The sequence below is a fragment of the Lepidochelys kempii genome, chromosome 7, assembly GCF_965140285.1.
Source record: "Lepidochelys kempii isolate rLepKem1 chromosome 7, rLepKem1.hap1, whole genome shotgun sequence".
Classification (NCBI taxonomy): domain Eukaryota; kingdom Metazoa; phylum Chordata; order Testudines; family Cheloniidae; genus Lepidochelys; species Lepidochelys kempii.
This window is the reverse complement of record NC_136386.1, coordinates 44,983,703-45,007,641: the sequence shown is the minus strand read 5'-3', so window position 1 is coordinate 45,007,641 and position 23,939 is coordinate 44,983,703. Positions and strand designations below refer to the sequence as shown.

At 46.3% G+C, this 23,939-nt stretch overlaps 1 protein-coding gene across 5 annotated transcripts; it reads left to right on the top strand.

Annotated features, from left to right (window-relative positions):
- Positions 1 to 1,574: 1,574 nt before the first annotated feature.
- C7H3orf18 (chromosome 7 C3orf18 homolog) lies at positions 1,575 to 22,654 on the top strand. 5 transcript variants are annotated; one of them, XR_012159882.2, is made up of 6 exons: positions 1,575 to 2,064; positions 6,527 to 6,934; positions 10,275 to 10,300; positions 12,154 to 12,283; positions 18,249 to 18,525; positions 21,654 to 22,654. XR_012159882.2 is itself a non-coding variant. In XM_073352476.2 (6 exons), exons 3-6 carry the CDS (start codon positions 6,701 to 6,703, stop codon positions 18,327 to 18,329), a joined length of 471 nt encoding a protein of 156 aa, XP_073208577.1. In that variant the 5' UTR covers positions 1,575 to 2,064; positions 5,383 to 5,503; positions 6,527 to 6,700; the 3' UTR covers positions 18,330 to 21,612. The 5 variants fall into 5 exon arrangements, 3 of the variants coding, with proteins under 3 accessions (XP_073208577.1, XP_073208576.1, XP_073208578.1); XR_012159881.2 differs by having other exon boundaries at positions 18,249 to 18,586; XM_073352476.2 differs by lacking the exon at positions 21,654 to 22,654 and adding an exon at positions 5,383 to 5,503 and having other exon boundaries at positions 18,249 to 21,612.
- Positions 22,655 to 23,939: the final 1,285 nt, after the last annotated feature.

The following is a 23,939-nucleotide window of genomic DNA, read 5'->3' as shown; positions in this document are numbered from 1 at the left end:
ACAAGGGTCTCCTCTCAGGAACTTGGAAAGTTTCTCTCTCTCACCAGCAGAAGTTAATCCAATAAAATATTTAAATTGTTTTATTAAAGCTAATGTTAAAATTATCAAATACACAGGTTAAGGAAAGAGTGACTATACATCTGGGTGTAATGCTTGAATTGTTTCAAAAGTACAAAGTTAGGTTTAAAGGTCATAAAATATATATAGTACACAATCTGCAACATCCCAAATTCAGGTTAATAAATTTAACAAAAAAGTTTAGATATTAGCATCCAGATATTCAGGTACATCACTCATAAAAGGTTATACTAAAGGTTAGCTTGTGGAAAGCAAATATAGTAATAAGTTTAGATTGTCCCTCAGTAATTGAGAATTTAGGATGGATTGTATTTACTGAGGGACTGTATGACTGGATTGTATTTACTGAGAAGTATTTCAGTTACTTTCCTGACTTCGCTTTTCAAAGACACTCCAGCTTCTCCCTCCTGGTATTGCCGATGTCCGGGGATGTTTTCTAAATAGACAGGTGAGCAGTGTGCATCTGATGCCGATGCTGCTTCCACTTAGAGCAGGTTGATTTTCTGCTGGTGAAATGTCATAAAGCTGATCCTGACTGACCCCAGTGTAAAGGAGCTTGATTTCCACTGCCTCTATCTTCCAAATTCCTTCCCACAGAAAGGTTTCAGAGTAGCAGCCGTGTTAGTCTGTATTAGCAAAAAGAAAGAAAAAAAAAGAAAGAAAAGAAAAGAAAAGGAGTACTTGTGGCACCTTAGAGACTAACAAATTTATTTGAGCATAAGCTTTCGTGAGTGAGCTGTAGCTCAGGAAAGCTTTATGCTCAAATAAATTTGTTAGTCTCTAAGGTGCCACAAGTACTCCTTTTCTTTTTCCCACAGACAGAGGCTGAAACTACAAGATTGGATTGGAGGGGCCAGTTAAAGTTATACTTCAGTTAATATATATATAGAGAGAGAGAGAGAGAGAGCGCCCGCTTTGAGATCCTCAGAAACAAGATGGAAGACGCAGGGGTGCTGGAACTAGGGCTAGCACCCCCTCGCTTGATGGAGTAATAACAAAATATGTGGTTTCTGATTTCAACACCCCCACTATAAAAATTGTTCCAGCACCCTGGCAAGACAAGAGAGCAAAGTACCAAGTGTCATGACCATCACTGACAGGGACCGGAGGCAATTGCACTGGGTAAAAGGCACAGTGGTTATGGGTGGGGACAAATGCCCTCTTGGTGGATTTCCCCTGGGAAGACTTGGGCAAGGCTGGAATTCCGTATAACCAAGCCCGATGGCAGCACTGCAAAGCGAAACACAATCCTAAAGGTTATACAGGAGCTAAAATCTCCCAGCCCCCGCCAATTCTGTGGGGGCAATGGCATGTGGCATCCTTCCAGGCTGAGAGTGCATGGTGCTACAAATCCCAGTTTCCCACTGTTTAACCTCAATCTCTCTGCAGCAGCAAAAGCTCATGAGTGACAAACAGGCTGGCCAACCCTGAGCCAGAACCCCGTCCTCGCCCTGCCAATCCCCGGCAAAAAGGAGATCAAAGCAGGAGATCAGAGAAAGGGGAGGAGGGGTGGGCAGCTCCTGGCATCTTGGAAAATACAATGGCAAGCAGCGCACTAACAGCAGCCGCGGGTCCTCTATCTCCGGTACAAGCAATCTGAGTTCCACTGCCCAAGGCGGCTCGTCAGCCCTGTCTCCACCAAACCAAGAATTATCCGTCTGCTCAGGTCGCTCTCTGCTGTCCATTGGAAGCAGCTTTCTGTATGAGAGGGCAATTTGTTCCTATCCCCTAGCGTGCACGCACTCACACACACATCACCCAACGTTTTGCACTTCTGCTCTTGTCCCAGTTGTGGTATGAGACGACGAGGTTAGACAGACAGACAGCAGCTCTCCGGGGACAAGGCCAGCGGCTACTGTTTCTGTGTGGGCTGTGGGTACTCCCCCTGCCTGCCGGCTCGGGAGGCTTGGCCTGGGCTACTCTTCCAGTCTGAGACGGACGACTGGAACCAGAAGGGGACTCGATTCCTCATCTGGGAGGAATTAAGTAAGTGCTGATGTCACGGTTTTGTTCAGGCGGTTAGGGAGGAGGGAGCATGCACCAGCTTGTTACACTGAAAGTAAGTGGGAAGGGGATGAATCCAGAGCAGGCCACTGGGACTGAAAGCTGATGTGAGAAGCAGTAGCATCAGCCTGGCCCTAAACAATGAAAGCATATTGCTGTGTGAATATGCATCACCCAGCAAGGACATGCAGCTACTTCTGGGGTGGAATTTGGGGGCATCCTGTAACAGCAGTACTGTAAAAAGATATTTTTAGAAGAGGGGGTGAAGAGTAACTTTAATTGGAAATGCAGGGGGTTCAGGCTATTTTATATAGGGAGAATAGAAGTGATGGAGCTGGAATTTGGCCAGGACATTGGGGTTAATACAGGCAGGCAATGAATTTCCCCCACCCATTCCCCTTATTCTAGTATGTCATATCCCACCCAAGACTGAATGAAACCAAGAGTGAAAGGAGAGCTCTGCAGATGTTCCATGCCTCAATTTCCTCCTCTGAAGGTCCCCTCAGCCTTCCCCACATAGGGTGGAGTTAGTGATGTGGCTTAGCCCTCCATCCAAGTCACTAGCCAAAACTTAACCTGGGTAACAAGAGTCTATACAAACAAAAAGTTCTTCTGCTCCTCTTGGACTCCTCTCCAGTCTGTCCTCTGGGCTCAGTTCCCAGTCCCTTCTGGGCTCTTTTTAAATCTCTCTGCAATGAAGCCCTGGCTCCCTTGCTTCTTCTAGCCCCTACTTCAGGCCCTTCCATGGGCACCCAACCTTTTCCCTATGGTTCCTCCTCTAAACTGCATTATCTGCCCTTAGTAGCCCTTGTATTCATAAGATTGTCATTTGACCCCAGTTAATCCTCTCTTCTTCAGCTGGGAGGTAGCTAATTATGACATAGGCAGGGCTGGTCCCATTGCCCTTGTGACACGCTCTCATACAGCAGGCAGACTTGTCTTCAGGGACAGGTTTGAAATTCAGCAGTCATGGATAATCCTGATAGAAATGCAATGTTGAGTAACAGTCTCTCCTCCAGGAGAGACATGTCCCAGCCTCTGCTCAAGAGAATCTCTCAAGGCCCCAAAATGGTTCAGGCTGGGAAGGCTTGGCTCATTGGAAAAGTCTGAAGGGACACTTCCCAGTGCTGGGGGAAGTGACTGTCCATGAAGCTAAATCCCTGAAACCCTCTCTGCTCAGACCCCAGCACCTTGCTGTGACAGGCAACTCTGCAGAATTCAGTTGTCTCCTCTAGTCCTTGAAATGGACTAGGGATGGCATCTGCCCAAACCCCACTCTGCAAAGGCTCACAAAAGTTGGATAATTGATTGGTCTGGGAGACGCTGTGGAGCCAGCCACCACCTTCTAAGTGAGATCCTGTTATACTGTACCTAAGGACAGATAGTGAGCAAATAGTAACCCCAGGGCAGTCCCTCTCCTGCCCCACACATAATGGGGAAAGATGTCAAGGTGAATTTTCTCAACAAGATGCAATGAACATTCCTGAGAGTAGTGGATGAAAGAGCAGACAACATGGCAGTCCTGGAATAGAGGAGTAGGAGGAGGGGTAGGATGGAAGTCTGCTCAATGGATGGCCTCTCTCTCTCTCTCTCTGCGGAAAGATGATAACCAGAGCGGCAAGGGGCCTGTGGGAGTCAGGCTGTGCCACAGAGGACTACATAGGAGGCTGAGGGGCCATCCACCTACAGGGTGGAAACCTGGAGGAAAGGAGGAAACCTCAAGGTCTCACTCTGAAAACCCACATCCCATGAGGCTGCAATGACCAAATACCACTTGTTAGAGATGGTGGTTGATATTGAATATACTTCTCTTGGGTGATAGGTCCAGCCATAGTAATAATGTACATCCTAATAATTCCTTGTCCTTTTTATCCAGACATCCAAAGCCTTTCGGTAAATATCAGTGCCCTGCCATACAGATGGGGAACTAAGCATAGAGATATTAAAACTAAAATTGTCAAACCTGCATAGGCGCTGACTCTGTGGGTGCTCTGGGGCTGAAGCACCCATTGAAAAAAATAGTGGGTGCTCAGCACCCAGGAGCCAAATCTTGAGTGTGGAATGTGATACAAAATTACTCAAGATTGCAGTCTGCTTTGGACTTAAGAGTTAGGAAGGGATCTCTCAAAACTGGGTGATTTGGCAACAAAATGGCAGATGAAATTCAATGTTAAATGCAAAGTAATGCACATGGCAAAATATAATCCCAACTACACACAAAATGATGGTGTCTAAATTAGCTGTTACCCATCAAGAAAGAGAGCTTGGAGTCATTTGCAGTACTCTAGAAGCACTATGTTTCCAGAGTACTACAAATTTATAAGAATCTTTTTCACTATGCCTGGATTACCCTGAACTCATTCTCCAGCTTGAGAAGATTTAAAAATCATCTCCAGTCATCAATGGGATAGTCAACTGAATAATGTAGCTGGCCTTAATGTGCATCAAGGCAATACCAGGGAACTAGATGCAAATAAGATTGCTGGCAGTTTCATCTTGAAAGCTACAGTGAGACATAATGTCTTTAAACTGGGAGGTTAGCAATGGTGCAAGTAGAAATAATTTCTTGCTGGTACTACACTCATGGGAGAGACACAGGGGGGCATGTGACCTCCCCACGTGACCCTCCATGTGACTCCTCCCTGCCCTCAGTCCGGGACCCCCACGCTCTCCCCATCCCCTCTGACACTCCACTTTGTATATACAATCATCAACATGCTTAACTACTCACTTTCCCCCCAAATATGTAGTATTTCAGTCTGTTTGTATGGAATATGGGAGTTGGGTGAGGAGCTCTTTCAGCATATGTATGACTTATTAAAAGATAAATTTTAAGTAGAACTGTATACTAAACTGCTTTATGGTATTGTACCCAAATATGGCATTTCAATCGGGGATTCAACTTCCTTTATAGGAGCAGACTCCTAAAACTCTTACCATTCCACAAAAGTGGTCAATAGTCATGCAAATAGTCCCATTGTGTTCAGTGGGATTGATCAAATGATTAAGGGTTACAGGATTAAATTCCAAGTTTGTAAATTGTTCTGGATGAAGCTGACAATGCCTGAGCTGTCAGATCAGAAGGAATTTCATTCAAATAAAGGTGGGCAGATGTGTGATAAGTCTTAGCTCTGTTGCTAAGATGAGGAACATATTTTCAGCAAAATTCTTGGCAGATTCCTGAGGTAGCTGGTTTAAGGCGGTCAGTGTCTGCCATTATAATCTTCACTTATAGTTCTCTCACCCACAAAGCTGAAAAATGAGGCATTTGTTTTCATTGTTTTGCTGTTCCACTTCTAGTTAACAAAATGCATGTTAGACTAGTTTGGCTGCAAAGAAGAATTCTGTGTACACTGGGGACAACACCTGATTCCTGTAAGGCTGCAGAATTGGGCTGACATCAGAATCCACACATCCTCTGGTCAGTGCAAGCAGAGGAATTCCTCTAATGATTTGGACTTTATGTGATGTAATATGGATGTCATGGATAATTCAGACCAATGGGGAAAACAAAATAAAAAACACTGTTTAAACACCTTCCGTCCCTCCCACCCCTCCCCTCTTGAGGACTCCTGACCAACCAACAAACTTAAACAAAGCCTTTGCTTAAGTTTGTTAGCATATGTATTGTGCTGTTAATGCCATTTAAAGATTGAATGCCCTCCCTAGCCACGTTCTGCTCCTTTAAGCAGAGGGGGGAGCTAGTTCCAAGTCTTTCTGGTATCCTGTACCCGCTAAAAATCTCTTGCTGGTACTGTGTACTGGAGGGTAGTGCCCTATTTTCACTCCTGGAGGTTAGTGAAGACAGCTTGTAGGTGATTGCAATTATTTTAATATACTTTAATTTATGAAAATGTAATTATGTAGTTCATAGCCATTTAATCGTTATTAAAATAGTAAAGATACCAATATAGATGCATTCAATAACTAGAATATGAAATAAGTATATGAATATGCTGAAAATAGCCTCCCCCCCAAAACTGGCAGTCACATACACCTCCTCAAAAGTACCCACCAGCAAAAACAAAAGTCAGCACCTATGCAAATCTGGGTGTGTCTGAAATTAGGCATGTAAATCAGTAGTCTGATTTTTAGATAGGTTTCAGAGTAACAGCCGTGTTAGTCTGTATTCGCAAAAAGAAAAGGAGGACTTGTGGCACCTTAGAGACTAACCAATTTTTAGAGGTGCTGATCACCCACAGATCCCACTAACTTCAACTGGAGTTGGAGGCACTCAGCATCTCTGAAAAGTCAGCCACTTTCCATCTCAGGTTGAGCACCCAAAAATACTCTCTAAGCCTCCCCTATCCCCCACAATTATATCTAATCTATCTCATACTCAGAATCAGTTGCCATTTCAGAAAATGTTGATCATGTATCTTTAGGACTGTCACCTTGTGCATCTGTGACTCATAAAGCTTCTGCTTGTCTCTCTCAAACACAGGGAGAAGCAACAGGATTCCCTCAAAGAAGGGCCAACAAGGACGATGTTGCACAACAGTGCTCACAGGAGCGCCCTTGACATAAGGAGAGACCCTATGACTTTGTAGCAGAAATCGAAGCGTCCCGAGTGGGTAGAGACAGTTCAGTAAGGGAGGACGTGGGGCTCTTGTCCAGGATGAGTTATATCATGCCCTCTGTACACGATTTGTACCGCAGCACCACTGCCACCTCTGTGCCAGACCCAGGGTCAACCATGGACAGGGCTCTACCAGAAACTGCTACCGTAAGCCCTGAAACCACCAGCTTTAACAGCACCAAAATCCCAGATGTGGTCAGCAGTGGGCCCAGCCTGAGCACAATGCTTCTCTCATTTGGAATCATTACTATGATTGGGTTGGCTGTAGCAATGGTAAGAGAGACCCACTCCATCCAGCATTCTAAATACTTTTCTTTCTAAAGTAGGGAGGGTGGGTGTGATTTATCAACATGAGTTTTAGTCCCAGTAACTTGATTGAACCAAGAAAGAGCCACCACACCGGAGAACCATACAAAAGTTTTGGGCACCGAAAGTGTTGGAGATCCACAACTTTTAACTGTCTTTATCCAGTGCTCAGAAAGAGCCAAGTCTGGGAGGTATGTGTAGGCTCCCAGTAGGAACCCAAATCGCAGCACAATGATCAGTGCTTCTGGGATCTCCCAGGACTTCAGTCCAGGCAGGGTGCCCAGTAGTTTTGAGGATGCCAGGAACCAGTTCCCATATGTGGTATGAGCATTTTTTAAAATAACTTTGAGTTTATTTAAAAGAAAATGGGGCAGATTCTGCTCTGAGTTGTAAATCTGGGTTACAGAGTAACAGCCGTGTTAGTCTGTATTCGCGAAAAGAAAAGGAGGACTTGTGGCACCTTAGAGACTAACCAATTTATTTGAGCATGAGCTTTCGTGAGCTACTCTACTCTGTCCTATGTAGGTTTTTATACCGTGCTTATCACTGTGGCATCTAATCACCTTCCAGTAGTGCATTAAGCCATATGACTATCCATCTGTTGTTTATGCTCTCATCCTCCCCCCAGAGGAACATGCATGTGCAGTGGAAAGTCTTGGTCTGGTAGGGTGTCTTTTTTTAATAAAAATATACCTATTACTAAAAGTGTGTTAGAAGAGACAAGGTCAGAGAAATGTGCCTTGCACTTGGAGCAGATAGTGAGGTTTGTGATGGCTCTTAGTTCCTGGGGAAGTTCATTCCACAGTCTCTGCCCCTGCAGAAAGTTCTGTCTCCCTTGACTGAGGTGGAGTTGGGCGGGGGCGGGGGCTGTCTAGCTTCCTGTGATACGGACACAGCAGAAGTAGGTCAGCACTTCAGATTACATGAGGTGATGCACTGTTAAGCAGTGAAATATTAAGAGGGGAATGATCTCCCCTCCCCTTCTTCCCCCATTGTCATGTTTCCTTTCAAAGCCAGCTCCTGAGTAGATCCCTTGGCAATTTGGAAGTAAAAAGACTTCTGAATGTGTGGTAGGTTTCCTACATAACACCTAACCCATCTCTCATACGGAGAGTTAAAGAAAAAAGGAAGGTTCTGTGATTGTACAAAGAATCTGTTATCCAAATAACAACTGGCATGTCTAATGATGTGTGGTGTGGAGTCCGTCACACTCTTCCCGTGGGATATTGAACAAATTCCCCGAGCTGCTCCACAGAGCCAGCCCTTCCATCTCCACTATAGGTAGTGGCTTTCTAAACCTTTCTTCTCACTTAGTCCTAAATGCGTGTTGCTCATAAAGAAGGCAGCGCAAAGGGCTGGGGTCCTTCTCTAGTAGAATAAGCTAGTTTACCTTTCAGAAGAAGATGGGTGTTAACAACAAAAATCAGTTCCTAGGGTCAGTTTCCCTTACAAACTGCAACAAGTTAATTTGTGGAACTTGCTGCTGCAGAATTTTCTTGCAGACTTTCAATAAAGTTTTCAAAGACAAAAGCAAGTCAACCTAGACCAGTGGCTCTCGACCTTTCCAGACTACTGTACCCCTTCCCTTTCAGGAGTCTGATTTGTTTTTTGTATCCCTAATTTCACCTCAAAAACTACTTGCTTACAAAATCAGATATAAAAATACAAAATTGTCACAGCACCTTACTGCTGAAAAATTGCTACTTTCTCATTTTTACCATATAATTATAAAATAAATCAATTGGAATATAAATATTACAATTAATTTCAGTGTATAGTATATAGAACAGTATAAACAAGTCACTGTATGAACTTTTTGCTTCTACTGATTTCACTGGTGCTTTTTACGTAGGCTTTTGTAAAACTAGGCAGATATCTAGGTGAGTTGACGTACCCCCAGAAGACCTCTGCGTTCCCCCATGGGTACATGTACCCCTGGTTGAGAACCCCTGACCTAGACCATCCCTGTCAGGTGTTGTTCCAACCTTCTCTTTAAAACCTCTAGTGATGGGGATTCCACAACCTCCCTCGGAAACCTATTCCAGAACTTAACACCTGTTATAGTTAGAAAGTTTTTCCTAATATCTAACCAATCTCTCTTGCTGCAGATTAAGCCCATTACTTCTTGTCGCACCTTCAGTTAACATGGAGAATAGTTGATCACCGTCCTCTTTATAACAATCCTTAACATATTTGAAGACTTATCAGGTCCTCCCCAGTTTTCTTTTCTCATGACTAAACATGCCCAGTTTTTTGTAGTTTTTTTTAACTTTTCCTCATTGGTCAGGTTTTCTAAACCTTTCATTATTTTTGTTGCTCTCGGCTGGACTCTCTCCGGTTTGTCCACATCTTTTCTTAAAGTGTGGCACCCAGAACTGGACCCAATACTCCAGCGGAGGCCTCACCAATGCTTAATAGAGTGAGACAGTTACCTCCCATGTTTTACATACAACACTCCTGTTAATACACCACAGGATGATAGCTTTTTTGCAACTACTTCTCATTGCTGACTCATTCCATTTGTGATCCACTATAGCCCCCAGATCCTTTTCAGCAGTGTTAACACCTAGCCAGTTATTCTCCATTTTGTAGCTGTGAATTTGATTTTTTTCTTCCTAAGTGAAGTACTTTGCACTTGTCTTTACGGAAGTTCATCTTGTTCAATTCAGACCAATCCTCTAATTTGTTAAGGTTGTTTTGAATTCTAATTCTGTCCTCTAAAGTGCTTGCAACCCCTCTCAGCTTGGTATCACCTGCAGATTGTATAAGCACACTCTCTACTCCATTATCCAAGTCATTAATGAAAATACTGCTTAGTACCAGCCCCAGGACAGACCCCTGCAGGCCCCTCGAGGTACTCCTTCCCAGCTTGATAGCAAACCATAACTCCTCTGAGTATAGTCTTTCAACCTGTTATAAACCCACCTGAGAGTAATTTCATCTAGACCCAAATTCCCTAGTCTGCTTATGAGACTATCACCTGGGAGTGTGTCAAAAGCCTTACTAAATTGAAATATACCACATCTACTATTTCACCCATCTGCTTGGCCAGTAACCCTGTTAAAAGAAGGAAATTAGTTTGGCTTGGTGTAGTTTGTTCTTGACAAATCCATGTTGGCTATTCCTTGTAACCCTATTATCCTCTATGTGCTTACAAATTGATTGTTTAGTAATTTGATCCAGTATTTTTCCAGGACTGGTCTGTAATTCCCCAGGTCCTCCTTGTTCCCCTTTTTAAAGATAGGCACAATCTCCTGCTCCTCTCCTCACTAGAACTGTTTTAATGATGTTTCTCTTTCTCCTCTAGGTTCTCTATATCAGGAAGAGGAAGAGGTAAGTGCAGTCTGCTTTTGGGGAATCTTAATGCATCAAAGCTAAGGCAAAGACCAGGTAATCTCTAGCAGACAGAGAGGCCAGGGGAAGGGAGTCAGATGGCAATGCAGAGTTCCCTCCCTTTCTCCCCCCCCTCCGGTTGTAGATTTCCTTTTCAAAGCCAGCTCCTTGCCATTTGGGAAGCCAAAAGTCCTCTGAATGTGTGGTAGGTTTCCTACACAACACCTAACTTATCTCACATAGGGAGGGATAAAGAGAGGGGGAAGGTTCTGTGTTTGTACAAAGAAGCGGTTATCCATATAACAGGCATGTCCTATCAGCGGTGGAGTCTGTCACATTTCAGCCAATCTCAAATGCTACGCTTACAGGCAGGGCTCCTCTGCTCCAGCTGCCTTATGTAATGAAGTTTGCCTGGCAAGGCTACATGTGCCAGACCCCAGTTCTCCAAAGCTTCGGCTTAGCTTGGCAAGGGCTGTGGGCCTACCTTTCCCCCTGCTTTCCTCTGTTTATGGCAGTGCTACTTGGCGGAATGATGGACTCCACATTTCCCCTGGATCCAGTTTTGCAAGACACTAAGTTTCCTAGCTCAAGATTTAGTGGTCTCCCCCTCACCCACCCATTAAGCTTGCTGCTGAAAATCAGGAGAAGGATGGCAAGCAGGGAAAGACATCTCTCCTTGGTTCTCCTGCTATTTCCAAATGGACACAGACACTGGTGAATTTCTGTGCCATGGACGGTGCCTCACTTAGTGACTGCAGTGGGCAATGCTAGGCTACACACAGCCTGCAGGATACATTGCTACTAGCCAGAAAACTTACAAGCTGGTTCCCAAAGCAGGGACTTGAGAGAAACAGAAGCAGCTAATGGCAGTGCTGAAACATTTAGCCTGTAAACATACTGATGGTTTAGTGGGCAGAACCCAGCCAGAAGCAGGCAAGGGTCATGTGGAGAACATCATCTGAGCCTGGGCCAAAAGGGATATTTGTGGTGGTGAACAGTTCAGGAATCCCTGCCTCCCCACAAAGTGACACCCACAGCATATGCCGGGGCTTTGACAGCTACACACAAGTATGCCTGTGTGATGGGGTCAGCAGTCCCTCTCATCACTGCTTTGTCTAGGCCAGCATGAAGGGAGACTCTTTGTGGGGTCAGGCTACATTGTTAGTGTGAGAGCAGGTAAGCCACACAGAACTACAAAGTATTTGTGTGTCCATGAGCTCCCTCAAGAGCTCCTTTTAGATTTTACGTACCAATCCCGCCTTCCTCCTTCCCAGGTTGTTGGCAGAGACTGAACTCAGAACCAGACACAGGCCTCTACCACTTGAGCTGAAGATGTAATTCTGCCAGCAGTAGGAGGTTTTTATCCAACATGTGGACTAGCCACTGTGGTTGGGAGGCGGGGGTGTGTGTGTGTACAGCACACTGAGCCAGCGTGGTACGTGCTTCCCCCTGCCACATAAAGCTTATCCTGAGATTCTAGGTCAGTTTAAATCCCCACATGAGCCCCTGCTGTGCAGCCACAGGTTACTGGGAGTAACTGAACCGTGCACATTCAGTACCGGCCTCTTCCACTTTGTCTAACAAAACAACCTGGTTAGCTGGTAGCAGCAGTTGGATCTTATTCTTGCCCCTGGACGGGGACATGACACTTAGTGAGTTACAGCCAAATCCTCTCTTAACAGCAAGAAGCACCCTAAAATATAAAATATACCCCTACACACAGATCCATACACAAGTTTCAGCAGCTGCCCAGCAACAGAGTGGGGAGGGAAGACTAACCAGTCTATTTCACTCTCCCTCTTTCCTCAGCCACAGGTTTCGATGCTGCACTTTGCTCTTCTTTCCTTTGGCAGGTTAGAGAAGCTGCGGCACCAGCTCATGCCCATGTACAATTTCGACCCCACAGAAGAACAGGACGAGCTGGAACAAGAGCTGCTGGAGCATGGGAGAGATGCTGCATCTTCCCAGGCCACCCAGAGCAAGGTAGTAGTTGCCTTCCACAGTCACATCACGCTTCTTTCTACCCAACCCACTCAGAGATGTGCAGGCCTGTTATTACTGAGCCTGGCAAATGCATTGGAGTTAGTCTTGTAATGAACGCCGTGTGTGGCATAAGCCACACAGAGCCTCTGGGGTCTTCATTAACCATGTGGTACAGGCTGGGGTAGAAGGCCAGAGCAGCTTGGAAGGGAACAGGGAAAGGGGAAGGTCACAGGGTTGTCATTACAGAGAGATGGTGGGAGGGAAAATGCAAAATTTGGCAAACTAGAAGAAGGGGAAGGGAGGGTTTCAGCAATTAGGGGATAGGTTTCCTATAGCTAATCTCTCAACATGCTGCAAGGGCCTAGCAGAGCATCAAATGGAGTTGGAGCCGGTACGTGCTGGTAGTGGGAGCTGACAAACAGAGCCCAGCACATGCATGGCCAAGTGTGCAGCCCTTGCACAGGCCATGGAGAAGGGCATCTTCACCTCATGAGCACCCCTTCCTCTCTAGTGATAGCATTGCATGGGGTCCTGGTCTCTAGCATTCCTCCTTCTGGGCTCTCCCTGGGGCTGCATCTCAGGCCACATCTTCCCCTGACTCCCTCTCTGTGGTTCTGCAGGTTGGTCATCTAGCCAAACTAGATAGAGTCTAAACCCCCTCCGCAGGAGCACAAACTAACCATCTAAATAAAAGTCCAAATCAATCTTCACACTAATAGTGCTTCTGCCCCCTCAGGCTTCAGTGTAGTTCCCTTATTTTCCTCTGCCTCAGAGGTTCCCTTGTAGGAACCTAACCTGCCCCTCTAGCCTAGAGTTCTTTCACCATTGTTTCCTGCCTATTAAACCCTGTCCCAGAGCACCTCTCCACCAGTATCTGCCACCTCAGCAATCTCTCCCAAACTGAGCTCCACAGACCAGCTCTGCCTCCTCTGGTCAGGAGGCAATTAGTAAGTCTCCCCTCCAGGTGCAGAGCATGCCTAGTTGCAGTTCTGTCTCTTGCTTTGCAGCTGGTGGGGGTTAAGCCCCATCAAAGGGAGTAACCAATTTCTCATCTGCATGAAGGAATCTAACCCTCTGGCTGGCCCATAAGGCAGCTGTGGAGAAGTGTGTCTCAGCAAGGGCCTTGCTGTGGAGGGTAGGGGTGCAGCCTCCTGTGAGTTTCCAATCATTGCAGTTAGCACACATTGCATTTCCAAGTAGAGGAGTGATGGTGAAGTATGCATAGACTTGGCTAAGCAGGTTACTTGAGTGCTACTGCATACAAGGCTTTAGAAGAAAGACCGGGAGGCGAGTTTCTGCTTTAGCTCAAGTGGGACGGGCTTTTGCAGCAGAAGCGCCCAGGCTCTAGGTTTGACAGCTGCTGCAGACCTCTGAATGGCCACGGCATGCACCATAATGACAACTGCAAAGTCCCACAATGCTGCCGATTTGCTACACTAGAGTGATTTGAGAAGAGGGTCTCCACTAGTGGTTTTCAATTGCTATTGGTATAGTCTTTGCAGTATCTCAGCCAACATGTTAGCTCTGTGCCAATTTGCCCAGGGCACCAGGTTGTGGGAGGAGCAGGGAAAGGAGCTGCTTACCACTCTCAGCCAGTTTCACAATCTTCTTTGTTTTCATTGTTGGGGGAAAAAGTTCTTATGAAATGCAGAGGCATCAGGGATAGCTGGAACAGGTATGTCTTGGAGCAAGTGATGTGAGGGTGCAGCCCCTCTGTAAACAGCTCCCCTTCTTTAGATTTCTTTTCAGCTGTACCAACCAGCCCACGTATTCCTTTCCATTTCCTATGGAGCTTTTCCTTAGGGGTGGAAAGTGCTCTTGTTTTCACACACATACTTCACTTTATATACTTAACTAATTGGCAGCAGATTAATGGAGGTGAGTGTGGGAGAGGAAAAATACGTAGAAGTTGTAACTGTAAAGCCTTTTTCCCCAAAGGAACCTCCCCTATTGCCTAAGCACACATGTAAAAATGTAGTAGCAAACTGTCATGTGGGCAGGTAGAGACACCTGAGGTAGCAAGTAAACAATGGCAGCTTTTGCTTCTGTATCTTCTCCTTCACAGAGTCACCATCTTAAAATTCTGCTTCCAGAACTAACAGTATGCATCCGATGAGGTGAGCTGTAGCTCACGAAAGCTTATGCTCAAATAAACTGGTTAGTCTCTAAGGTGCCACAAGTACTCCTTTTCTTTTTGAGAACTAACAAAGCGTCCCTGAGAATACACACTGCTGCGCTTGACATGGGCACAAACTACAAAACTTTGATCTGCAGGCTGACTGCCCTGAAATTCACAGGGCTTTTGGATAAGGGGTTTTGATAGTTCCATTGTCAGAATAAAGGCCAGTGGCCAAATTTGGACCCAAATCTGGATTTAGATTCCAGTTGCCTGCCCCAAAATGTGGGCTGTTTCTTCAAACCCAACTCTACTAGACAGGATAGAGCAGGGAGTTGGGTTACTGCATTTTAGGTGACCGGTTCTTCTGGGATCACTTACCCCTTGTATCACTGCTTGTGTGTATGTTTTGGAGGGATTGTTGGTGGCAGAGGGTTGTGTGTTTAACATGTTGATTTTTGAAAAGTAGAGGAATAATATATAAAGTAGGGATTCTGACTAAAATGCGACTAGGAAGAAATATAGGATGCATAAGGAAGAGCTCATTCAGATAATGAAGTGGGTGAGGGAGGGAAACAATGGCACAGTAGCAATGCCAAAGGCAACTGATTAGGACAGGACTGTGCTGCTGGACTCCTCAGATCTGCCTGGGGCCTGCTGCCTCACAGCTGCCTCTGATGATAAATGGCAATTGTAAAGGTTCGAAAGAGTAAGAGAGAACATCCAAAATGGAGCCACTGTATAGCATGTGGCAGGTTTCATAGGTTCCAAGGTGCAAGAGCCATAGGGCTGCAACAGTTTGGAAGTGACTGCCTTGTACATACAAATATTGATAAAGAGATAAGCCATCCAAATGATGCAGGGAGAAAGAAAGTGTTACATGTTGTTTATCCATGCAGCCTGGATAAACTACATCTAATGATCCCCATTGTCTGATGGTGTAAATTGGCTTGTCTCCATTGACTTCAATATCTGGCCTAATATATATTTGGGTCACATATTTGTTAAGCCCAGTGTTTTCTAATCAGACTAATCCTGGTGATGAATGTAGGCATAGGCGTGCGTACAGGGTGTACCCAGGCACACCCTAATGCAGGGCTGGGTAAGCTCGTCCTGCCCGGCCCACCCCGAGCTCCCGGCCAGGGAGGCTCCCCATCTTCCCCCGGCACCTCAGCGCGCCGCGTCCGGGAGCGGCCCTGGACAGCGCGGCTGCAGCGGGGCCTGAGCTCCCGCCGCTCGGAGCCGTGTGGTGAGGGGCGGGGCTGCGAGCGCAGGTCCCGCCGCTGCAGCGCTGTCCAGGGCCGCTCCCGGACGCGGCACGCTGAGGCGCCGGGGAGAGGTGGAGCTAAGCGGCACGGTAAGGGGGCCGGGAGTCCTGGGGACAGTCAGGGGCTGGCTGGGGCAGAGGCTCCGGCGGTCAGGGGACGGGGAACGGGGGGTTGGAGTGTGGGAGTTCCGGGGGTCTGTCAGGAGGCGGGGGCGTGGATAGGGGCCAGGCTGTTTGGGGAGGCACAGCCTTCCCTACCTGGCCCTTCATACAATTTTTGAACCTCGATGTGGCCCTCGGGCCAAAAAGTTTGCCCGCTCCTGCCCTAATGTCTCCACACAAAAAAAGAAGAAGACGGGGCTTTGCCTTTTAATGTAACCGCATGATGCGCTCGGCATGGAAAGCCCACAGTCGCTCCAGCGTGCGTCCCCACGGCTGCGGCGCCGCACTACCATTGGCCCTCCCCTCCCCTCCGACCACTAGTCTAGAAAATTCTTTGATCTCGATCAGGGGTCGGCAACCTATGGTAGACGAGCCAGTTTTTAATGGCAGGCTGCCGTCTGCCGGACACGGGCAGACAGCAGCGTGCCACCAAAAATCCGGCCCGCCCCGGCCCGCTCTTTTCCGCCCCCCCGCCCTCTCCTTGCACGGCAGGCAAGCTTCCCCCTCCCCCGCCTCTTCCCCCAGCATGCTGGGTTCCTGCCCTTCCCCCTCTCCCTCCCTACCGCAGATCAGCTGATGGCCCTTGGCAGGGAGGGGGAGAGGGAAAAGCAGAGCCACAGTTCGCTCTCTGCTCCGGGGACCTTGGGGAAGGGGGTGGAGTCAGGGGATATCCCCTCCAGCCCGCTGCTGTGAACCGCTCACGGCAGGGGGCTGGGAGCACCCCTATGACCCCCGCCCACACCCCCAGCCCTCTGCCCTGACCCCTGCACCCCCTCACACACCCCTAGCCCCCCCTGCCCTGACTCCTGCACCCCCCACACATACCCAGGCCTCCCCATGCCCTGACTCTTGCACCCCCACTCCCACCCTGAGCACTAAACGGGAGCTCCTGCACACACACACACACACATTCCCACCTGCACCCCTCGTACCAAGTGGGAGCTGCCCAGGTAAGCGCTCCACACCCAAACCTCCTGCCACAACCCTGAGCCCCATCCCTCATTCTAGCTCCTGGCCAGACCCTGCACACCAATCCCCAGCCTGCTTCTTCACCCCCAGCCCTATTCTCAGCACACTCCCACCCTCATCTCAGTGCAGAGAGAGGAAGAGAATGGGCTAGAACCAGGGAGAAGGTAGGTACCTACTCTATGCAGACGGGGCTGGGACTCCAGACCGGCAGTGGGCTGAGTGGGACTGGCAGCCGGGACCCTGGCTGGCAGGAGCCAGCAGACGGAACCCCAGACCGACAGGGGGCTAAGCGGCAGTGGGCTGAGCCGCTCAGCTCACTGCCAGTCTGGGGTCCCGGCCACCAGCCCCGCTCAGCCCACTGCCAGTCTGGGGTTCTGGCTGCCGGCCTAGGTGAACGGAACCCCAGGCCGGCAATGGGCTGAGCGGGCCAGCGGCGTAAGATCAGCATTTTAATTTAATTTTAAATTAAGCTTCTTAAACATTTTGAAAATGTTGTTTACATACAACAATAGTTTAGTTAGGTAATATATAGACTTATAGAGAGAGACCTTCTAAAAAACGCTAAAATGTATTATTGGCACGCAAAACCTTAAAGTGAATAAATGGAGACTCGGCACACCACTTCTAAAAGGTTGCAGACCCCTGACCTATATAAACGGCTGCGTCAGGCATGCCCAGCGCAGTGTCTACAGTGTTTGTAAGCTTTGTCACATGTACTCTGCTGAAATAGCCTAACAAGCCTGTGGCTTTACGTTTTAATTCAATCGTATGACACCCCCTTTTAATTTTAAAATATGGATTGGTTCATTGTTAAGTTAAGAAAAGGAGCAGACAAGCTGTTCATGTGAAAGAGCCTTTTCGAAACTAGCACATGTAAAAAACAATCTAAGAAGTACAGTGTCCCAACAGCGCCTCGACTCACTCATGATTTTGTACATTGAACAAGAATTGGTTTTGTCAGTTAATTACAACGATGTGATTGAGGAATTTAAGTCCATAACACCTGGTGAGCGAAGTCTCACTCTCTAGGACAGGAAGATGAAGAAACCTTAATCTGTTTTGGTCGGTTTGGGTTAGCTCATTATCTGGTTAAAGATAAAGATCATGAAAATTTACTATCTTTGTATACGCCTGGTTATCACTACAGCAAAACTTTGGTATTTTGTGCCTCATATTTTAAGTAAAGTTTAGTTGTTAATTTAAAAAAATTAAGGTAAGTTTTAGTTTTAGTTTGTTTGATGAATAAAAATAATGTCCTTTATGACTGAGTAATTCAATAAATGTTTGCCTTTTAAAAAAATTCCCTGGGTGCACATCCTAATGAAATGTGCTGCGCAGGCCTGTGAATGTAGGTAAGACACAGTGTGTAAGTTTATGAAGAGACATGTGGGTTTGCAAATATCTCTGCAGATCCTTGCCTTGTCTCATCTCTCATTGCTTCATTTTTGCAGATCCTCCTGATGAGCCAGGGAACCGTCCAGAGACCCAGCCGCCTTGTGTTCACAGACGTCGCTAACGCTATCAATGCGTGAACGACACCTGCCCCTGCTTTGGATCACGCTGAGATCGGGGAGGACGGAGCCAACCAGTTACATACCACAAGCATGGATGAGGATACCGAGCTTACCGACCACCCCATCAGTTTGTGCTGTGACTGAGGAGCAGTTCTGGGCATTTACACACTTCAGGCAGCAAATGCTTGGTGGTGGCTGGCTGCAGCAACTTTTGGTGCGTGCGTCGCTACCAAAGGGCCCTGAGCTGCCATGCTCAGATTTCAGGAGCGATCCTGGTTAGTGCTGTTTTACCAAGCTGTGCAGGGATGAAGATAAACTGTCTTGAAGCTAAATCGGTCAGAACACAGGACCCTACCAAGTCATGGGATCGTGGCAGGGGTGGGAGCACTTGTTTTGAAGGGCTTTCCCAGTGGTTTTATACCATAACATCTCATGGTTGGAGTCCTGCAGTGTAATCTAATGGTTTCCACGGAGCTTTAGCGGGTGCCTGGAGGCAACTTAAGCCCCCTTGAGCTGGAAGGCAGTGCAGCTGTGTCTGTCTCCTCGGCAGTGCACATGATATTATCCCAAAGGCAAGCTCATCTGTCTTGCCTCTTGTGCTGCCTGGATTGTTCATAAACACACTCACGGGGTAGCACTCAAAGATTCCTTGTGGTCTTCCATTGGGTTTTGGTAGCACTGGAGTTTCACTAGTTTTAAAGGTGAACCAAAGAGCTTTGGAAAAATAAATTGATTACATAAATCTAAAGAGAGGAAATGGTTGAATGTCCCAGATCAGTGATGTAATAAGAATGTAAGGACAAGCCATTCAGCTCATAGAAGCTGGGACCTCTCATCTCCCTCTGTAGAGCTCCCTCTGGCTTAGCTAGGAGTGGCAGTGATTGGTGACCGGATACCACAGTGGTAGAATTAATATATTAATAATAAATAAATGGGATTGGATGTAGTCCCATCCACTCCTGTGCTTTGGCCAAGGAAGATGGTTCTTACAGAGCAAAGTTTTCTAAGGGAAGAACAACACTTTGAGGAAGTCTGTGTGTGTGAGAGAGAGAGAGTGAGAAAATATAGGACAAATAAATTTCAGTACATAATAGTCAAAAGTGTGATCCTTACTTATTTACCTGCCAGAACCTGGATTCAGGGTTCTTTGCTTCTCTTGCTGAAATAGATGACCCCATCTAAAGCAGTGTACAGCGTATAAGAAAACGCTCTGCTTTATGTCTGTCACATCAGCCAGCAATGCAGAAGAAATGCAAAATCTTGAACTTGGGTCTTGGTAGGTAAAAACAAATCCTTTTGGTTCACCTTTATGACTGGTGCACTTCTCTCTCAGCTGTGCCATTAACTGATAGGGCGAGTGCTGAAGAGGAAGCTCCTGGGCAAGAGTGGTGTAATGGTGCCTGCCAGGCCCCCACTGCATCTGGCCAACGTAGCACACTGCAGTAGGGAGCTGGCACTGTAATAAGCAGAGCTTTCTGGCAGTCACCAAGAGGAAGCGCAATATGGCCAGGCACTGCAGGGAGAACATCAAAAGCAAGTAGCAGGACCTAAGCAATGATAGTAGGAAAGTGTAAAAACAGGCTGTCTGTAAGTTTCCCTTCACCCATGTCCCCCAGCAGAGCCAGATCATAAGACAATTGTAAGACCAGGTGATGGGTCTGTACCTATGGATCTATATAGATATAGTCAAGAGATCCAGCTGTCCCACCAATAAGTTTGAGACCTGATGTATGCAGCACATGCATGTGTCCATCACAGTTGATGCACTGATTATCTATTGATTTTCCTTCAGCACATGCATTTGTCAAACAGAACTGCCTTCTGCCCAGGTGTTCCAGTGCAGAGAGAGCCAACTCCATGACTCTCAAAGTAAAGAGCTCTCTTTAAATTGGCAGCCAAAATCTGAATGCATACCTATATTTAGAAAGTGGGCATTATGCAAAGAGGCAGGTGACTGGCTGTCAGAGTGTCCAGTAGTTTGGGTATTCATCGAACTGCACAAGTCAGGACTTGCTGGTCAGCGTACCCGCCCTCAAATCATTTTCTGACAAATTTCCCCCTTTCATACGTGCACATACCTTTCCTGCTTATGGGCCCGATCCTGCAACCCCTTCTCATGCAACTTGTCCTTACCCAGCAGAGTATTCACTGACTACTCACCTGCATAAGACTTTGCAGGACTGAGCCTTTTGGGAGGTTTATTTTTTTTAAACTTCCCCTCCCTGTTAAAAGCTTGAGGATTCTTGGAACCTGTTTGATCCTGGAGTCTGTAGCTGCCTTTGGGAAAATGGCCCTCAGCTCATAGCCAGAAGAAAACTGGAATCTACGAAAAGGCATCCCAGCACCTTAGCTACAGGCTGCCATTAGTGTTCCCACTCCAAAAGGATTGCTTACAACAGGGTGAGGTGTATGGAAATAAGCTTGATCCTCAGCTGGTGTAATACAGCCTATCTCCGCTGGGTTTGGTGGACATTGTCAATGGCCCAGATCCATAAACGTATTTAGGTGCCTAATTTAATGGGAGTTAGGTGCTAATACCTTTGAGGTTCTGAGCCCTGGAGGCTTCAATGCAGCTACACTGATTTTACCCCAGATGAGAATCTGAACCAAACACATCACACACTTTACTCTGCTTTGGGAGAACCATCATCTCTTTCTATTGGCTCAGAAATGGCTGCCAGCAACCGAGTTGTCAGATTTCTCCCTTGTAGATTTCAGCTGTTGCTGTAAGGCCCACTGGGGCTTGGCAGGCCTTAGGGCTTCTGAACTATTTGAAAACTAAACAACATTGGCTTTTTTCTTTTTAGGGGAACATTTTTCAAGACTCCTTATCACTGACGTGAATTTTTGTAATTCTTTGATTCAATACACAAAACGGTAACAGGAAGTATTTCCTAAAAGCAACAATATGCTTTGCAAAGCGCTGTGAACCCCTTCCTTGCATTTCTCAGGCAGTTGCTGAGTGATGCACTTGCTGTGTATCCAGAACGAAACCCATACCTTGTCATGTATTAGGGGTAAGACCTATATTATATAATAAATGGACAGAATTCCACTCAGATTCAAACAGTTCTCTTATATAAGGGGGCTCTGTCCTGTGCTGGGGGCCGTTGAATCAATGTAATACAGATAACAAGACTAAAAGAATATTTCCACTATTGGCTGGGCTTTAGCATTCTTTTAGTGTAATAGCACCTCCTTACAGGGTACTGGACATATACATATAATTTAGTAGATGTGTTAAGGTGTAATTTAACTCAAGTTTTAAGCATTCAGATGTAATTAAAGTATTTACATGAAATCTGGCATGATTTTTAGTCTTTTTTTCTTTTCATTTTTCAGGAAAAATTGCTGAGCACATATACCCAATGCATGCTGAATCAGCATGTTCCAAGCACAGTACTAGACACTGAATACTTGAGCAGAAACACTCCCCCTCCATGAGAAAAAATATCAACAGGTTGAGATCGACAAAATCGGGCTTGCAGAGTTTCTGCTGAACGCTCCTCTCTGGGGAGAGCAAACTGGGGTGAGACAACCCACATTGCAGATCACAAGGATGCATGATCAAGGAGTATAGAAGCCAGGGCTTCTGTGGTTGGAACTTGTGCTCTGGCAGCCCAGTTTCTGGACAAGCCACATTCTCATGGACATCCCCACTCATACCAATAATAATCCTTCTGAGATTGCAAAAAAAGTGGGGATGAATACTACTTGAAGAGGCCCTGAGAGTCCCTTGCTGTTATACACTAGACTATCTACCAGGATTGCAGAGACAATAGGAATTGTAGAAAATTGATAAGGGAGGCAAAAGGACACAAGCAAACTCTACAGCCAGCAAAGTTAAGGACAACAAGGAGGTTTCTTAATATATTGGTCTGTTACTAGATGGAAATGATAGACTTAACAACAACAGACAAGGCAGAAGTGTTTAATAAATATTTCTGTTCTGTATTTGGGGAAAAAACATTGTCATGTCATCTGATGATGACATTCTTTCTATTCTATCTCATGGGGATATTAAACAGCAGTTACTAAAGTTAAATTTTTTTGAAATGAGCAAGTCCAGCTAACTTTCATTCAAGAGTTTTAAAGAACACTGAGGAGCTTGTTGGACTGCTAATGTTGATTTTCAATTAGACTTCAAACACTGGGGAAGTTCCAGAAGACTGGAAGAAAGCAAATGTTTTGCTAATATTTAAAAAGGGTAAACAGGGTGACCTGGGTAATTATAGACCTATCAATCTCAGGCAAGATAATGGAGTGGCTGCTAGAGGACTCAATTAACTAAGAAATAAAGGAAGGAAATATAATTAATGCCAATAAACATGAGTTTACGGAAAGTAGAGCCTGTTTAAAACTTTTTATTTTTTGACAAGATTACAAGTTTGGTTCATAAAGGTAATAGCATTGATGTAATAGACCTCTGTAAGCCATTTGGCTTGGTACAGCATGACGTTTCAATAAAATGAAAATGATATAAAATATAATGGTACACATTAAATAGATTAGAAGCTGGTTAACTGAGAGGTCTCAAAATGTAAATTGGAATTATCATTGAGTGGGTGTGTTTCAAATAGGGTCCTGCAAGGATTGGTTCTTGGCACTACGCTATTTAACGTTTTTACTTAACACATTATGACCTGGAAGAAAATATAAATTAACTGATAATGTTTGCAGAAACACAAAAGTTGGGGGGAGTGATTAAATAATGAAGAGGACAGGTCACTGATACAGAGCCAGCTGAATCTCTTGGTAAGCATAGCGCAAGCAAATACGTGGTTTAATATGGCTGAATATAAATGTATACATCTAGGACAGTGGTTCTCAAACTGTGGGTCGGGACCTTGTTTTAATGGGGTCACCAGGGCTAGCATTAGACTTGCCGGGGCTGAAGCCTGAGCCCCACTGCCCAGGGCCTAAGCCTAAGCTCAGGTTACAGGGCCTCTGCCTGGGGCTGAAGCCCTTGGGCTTTGACTTTGGCCTTAGCCTCCCTGCCTGGGGCAGCAGGGCTCAGACTTTATTTTGTCCCCCACAGCCAGGGCAGCAGGGCTTGGGCAGGCTCAGTCTTCAGCCTCCACTCCTGGGGATGAGTAGTAATTTTTGTTGTCAGAAGGGGGTCACAGTGCAATGCAGTTTGAGAACCCCTGTTCTAGGTACAATAAATGGCCATCCTTTCAGGATAGTGGACTCTATCCCAGCATGCAGTGACTCAAAAAAATTTGGGGGTTGTGGTGGAGAATCAGCTAAACATGGACTCCCAGTGCAATGCTGTGACTAAAAGGACTAATGCAATCCTTGGATGCATAAACAGGTGTGTCACAGGGTCCACTCACCACTGGTGGCACCTCCTCCTGGCCATCCTGGGGATTAGCTCTGGCCAGGCATTGTGCCCTTCTCCCATGGTGTCTCTCCCACTGTTCTCTCACTATCTGCCCCCCAGGGGGCTCCCTCTTCATGACTTGGCCCTGTGGCCAGGTCACCACATGTTTCTCCTTGCGTGGGGGGACACTAGCCAATATCTCCGGTCCCAGACACGAACCTAGGAACCTCCCTCTTGCAGCGTCCAGATATGCCCGCTGGGCGCTGCAAGCTTATATAAGTTCGTCAATTTAACAAAGAAATTGA

Bases quoted from the DNA above. Each gene is read 5' to 3' on its own strand.
- C7H3orf18 (XM_073352475.2), top strand. From the start codon at position 6,701: ATGAGTTATATCATGCCCTCTGTACACGATTTGTACCGCAGCACCACT. The intron at 6,935-10,274 runs GTAAGAGAGACC...TTTCTCCTCTAG, and splicing joins TTGGGTTGGCTGTAGCAATG to GTTCTCTATATCAGGAAGAG. The intron at 12,284-18,248 runs GTAGTAGTTGCC...TCATTTTTGCAG, and splicing joins CCCAGGCCACCCAGAGCAAG to ATCCTCCTGATGAGCCAGGG.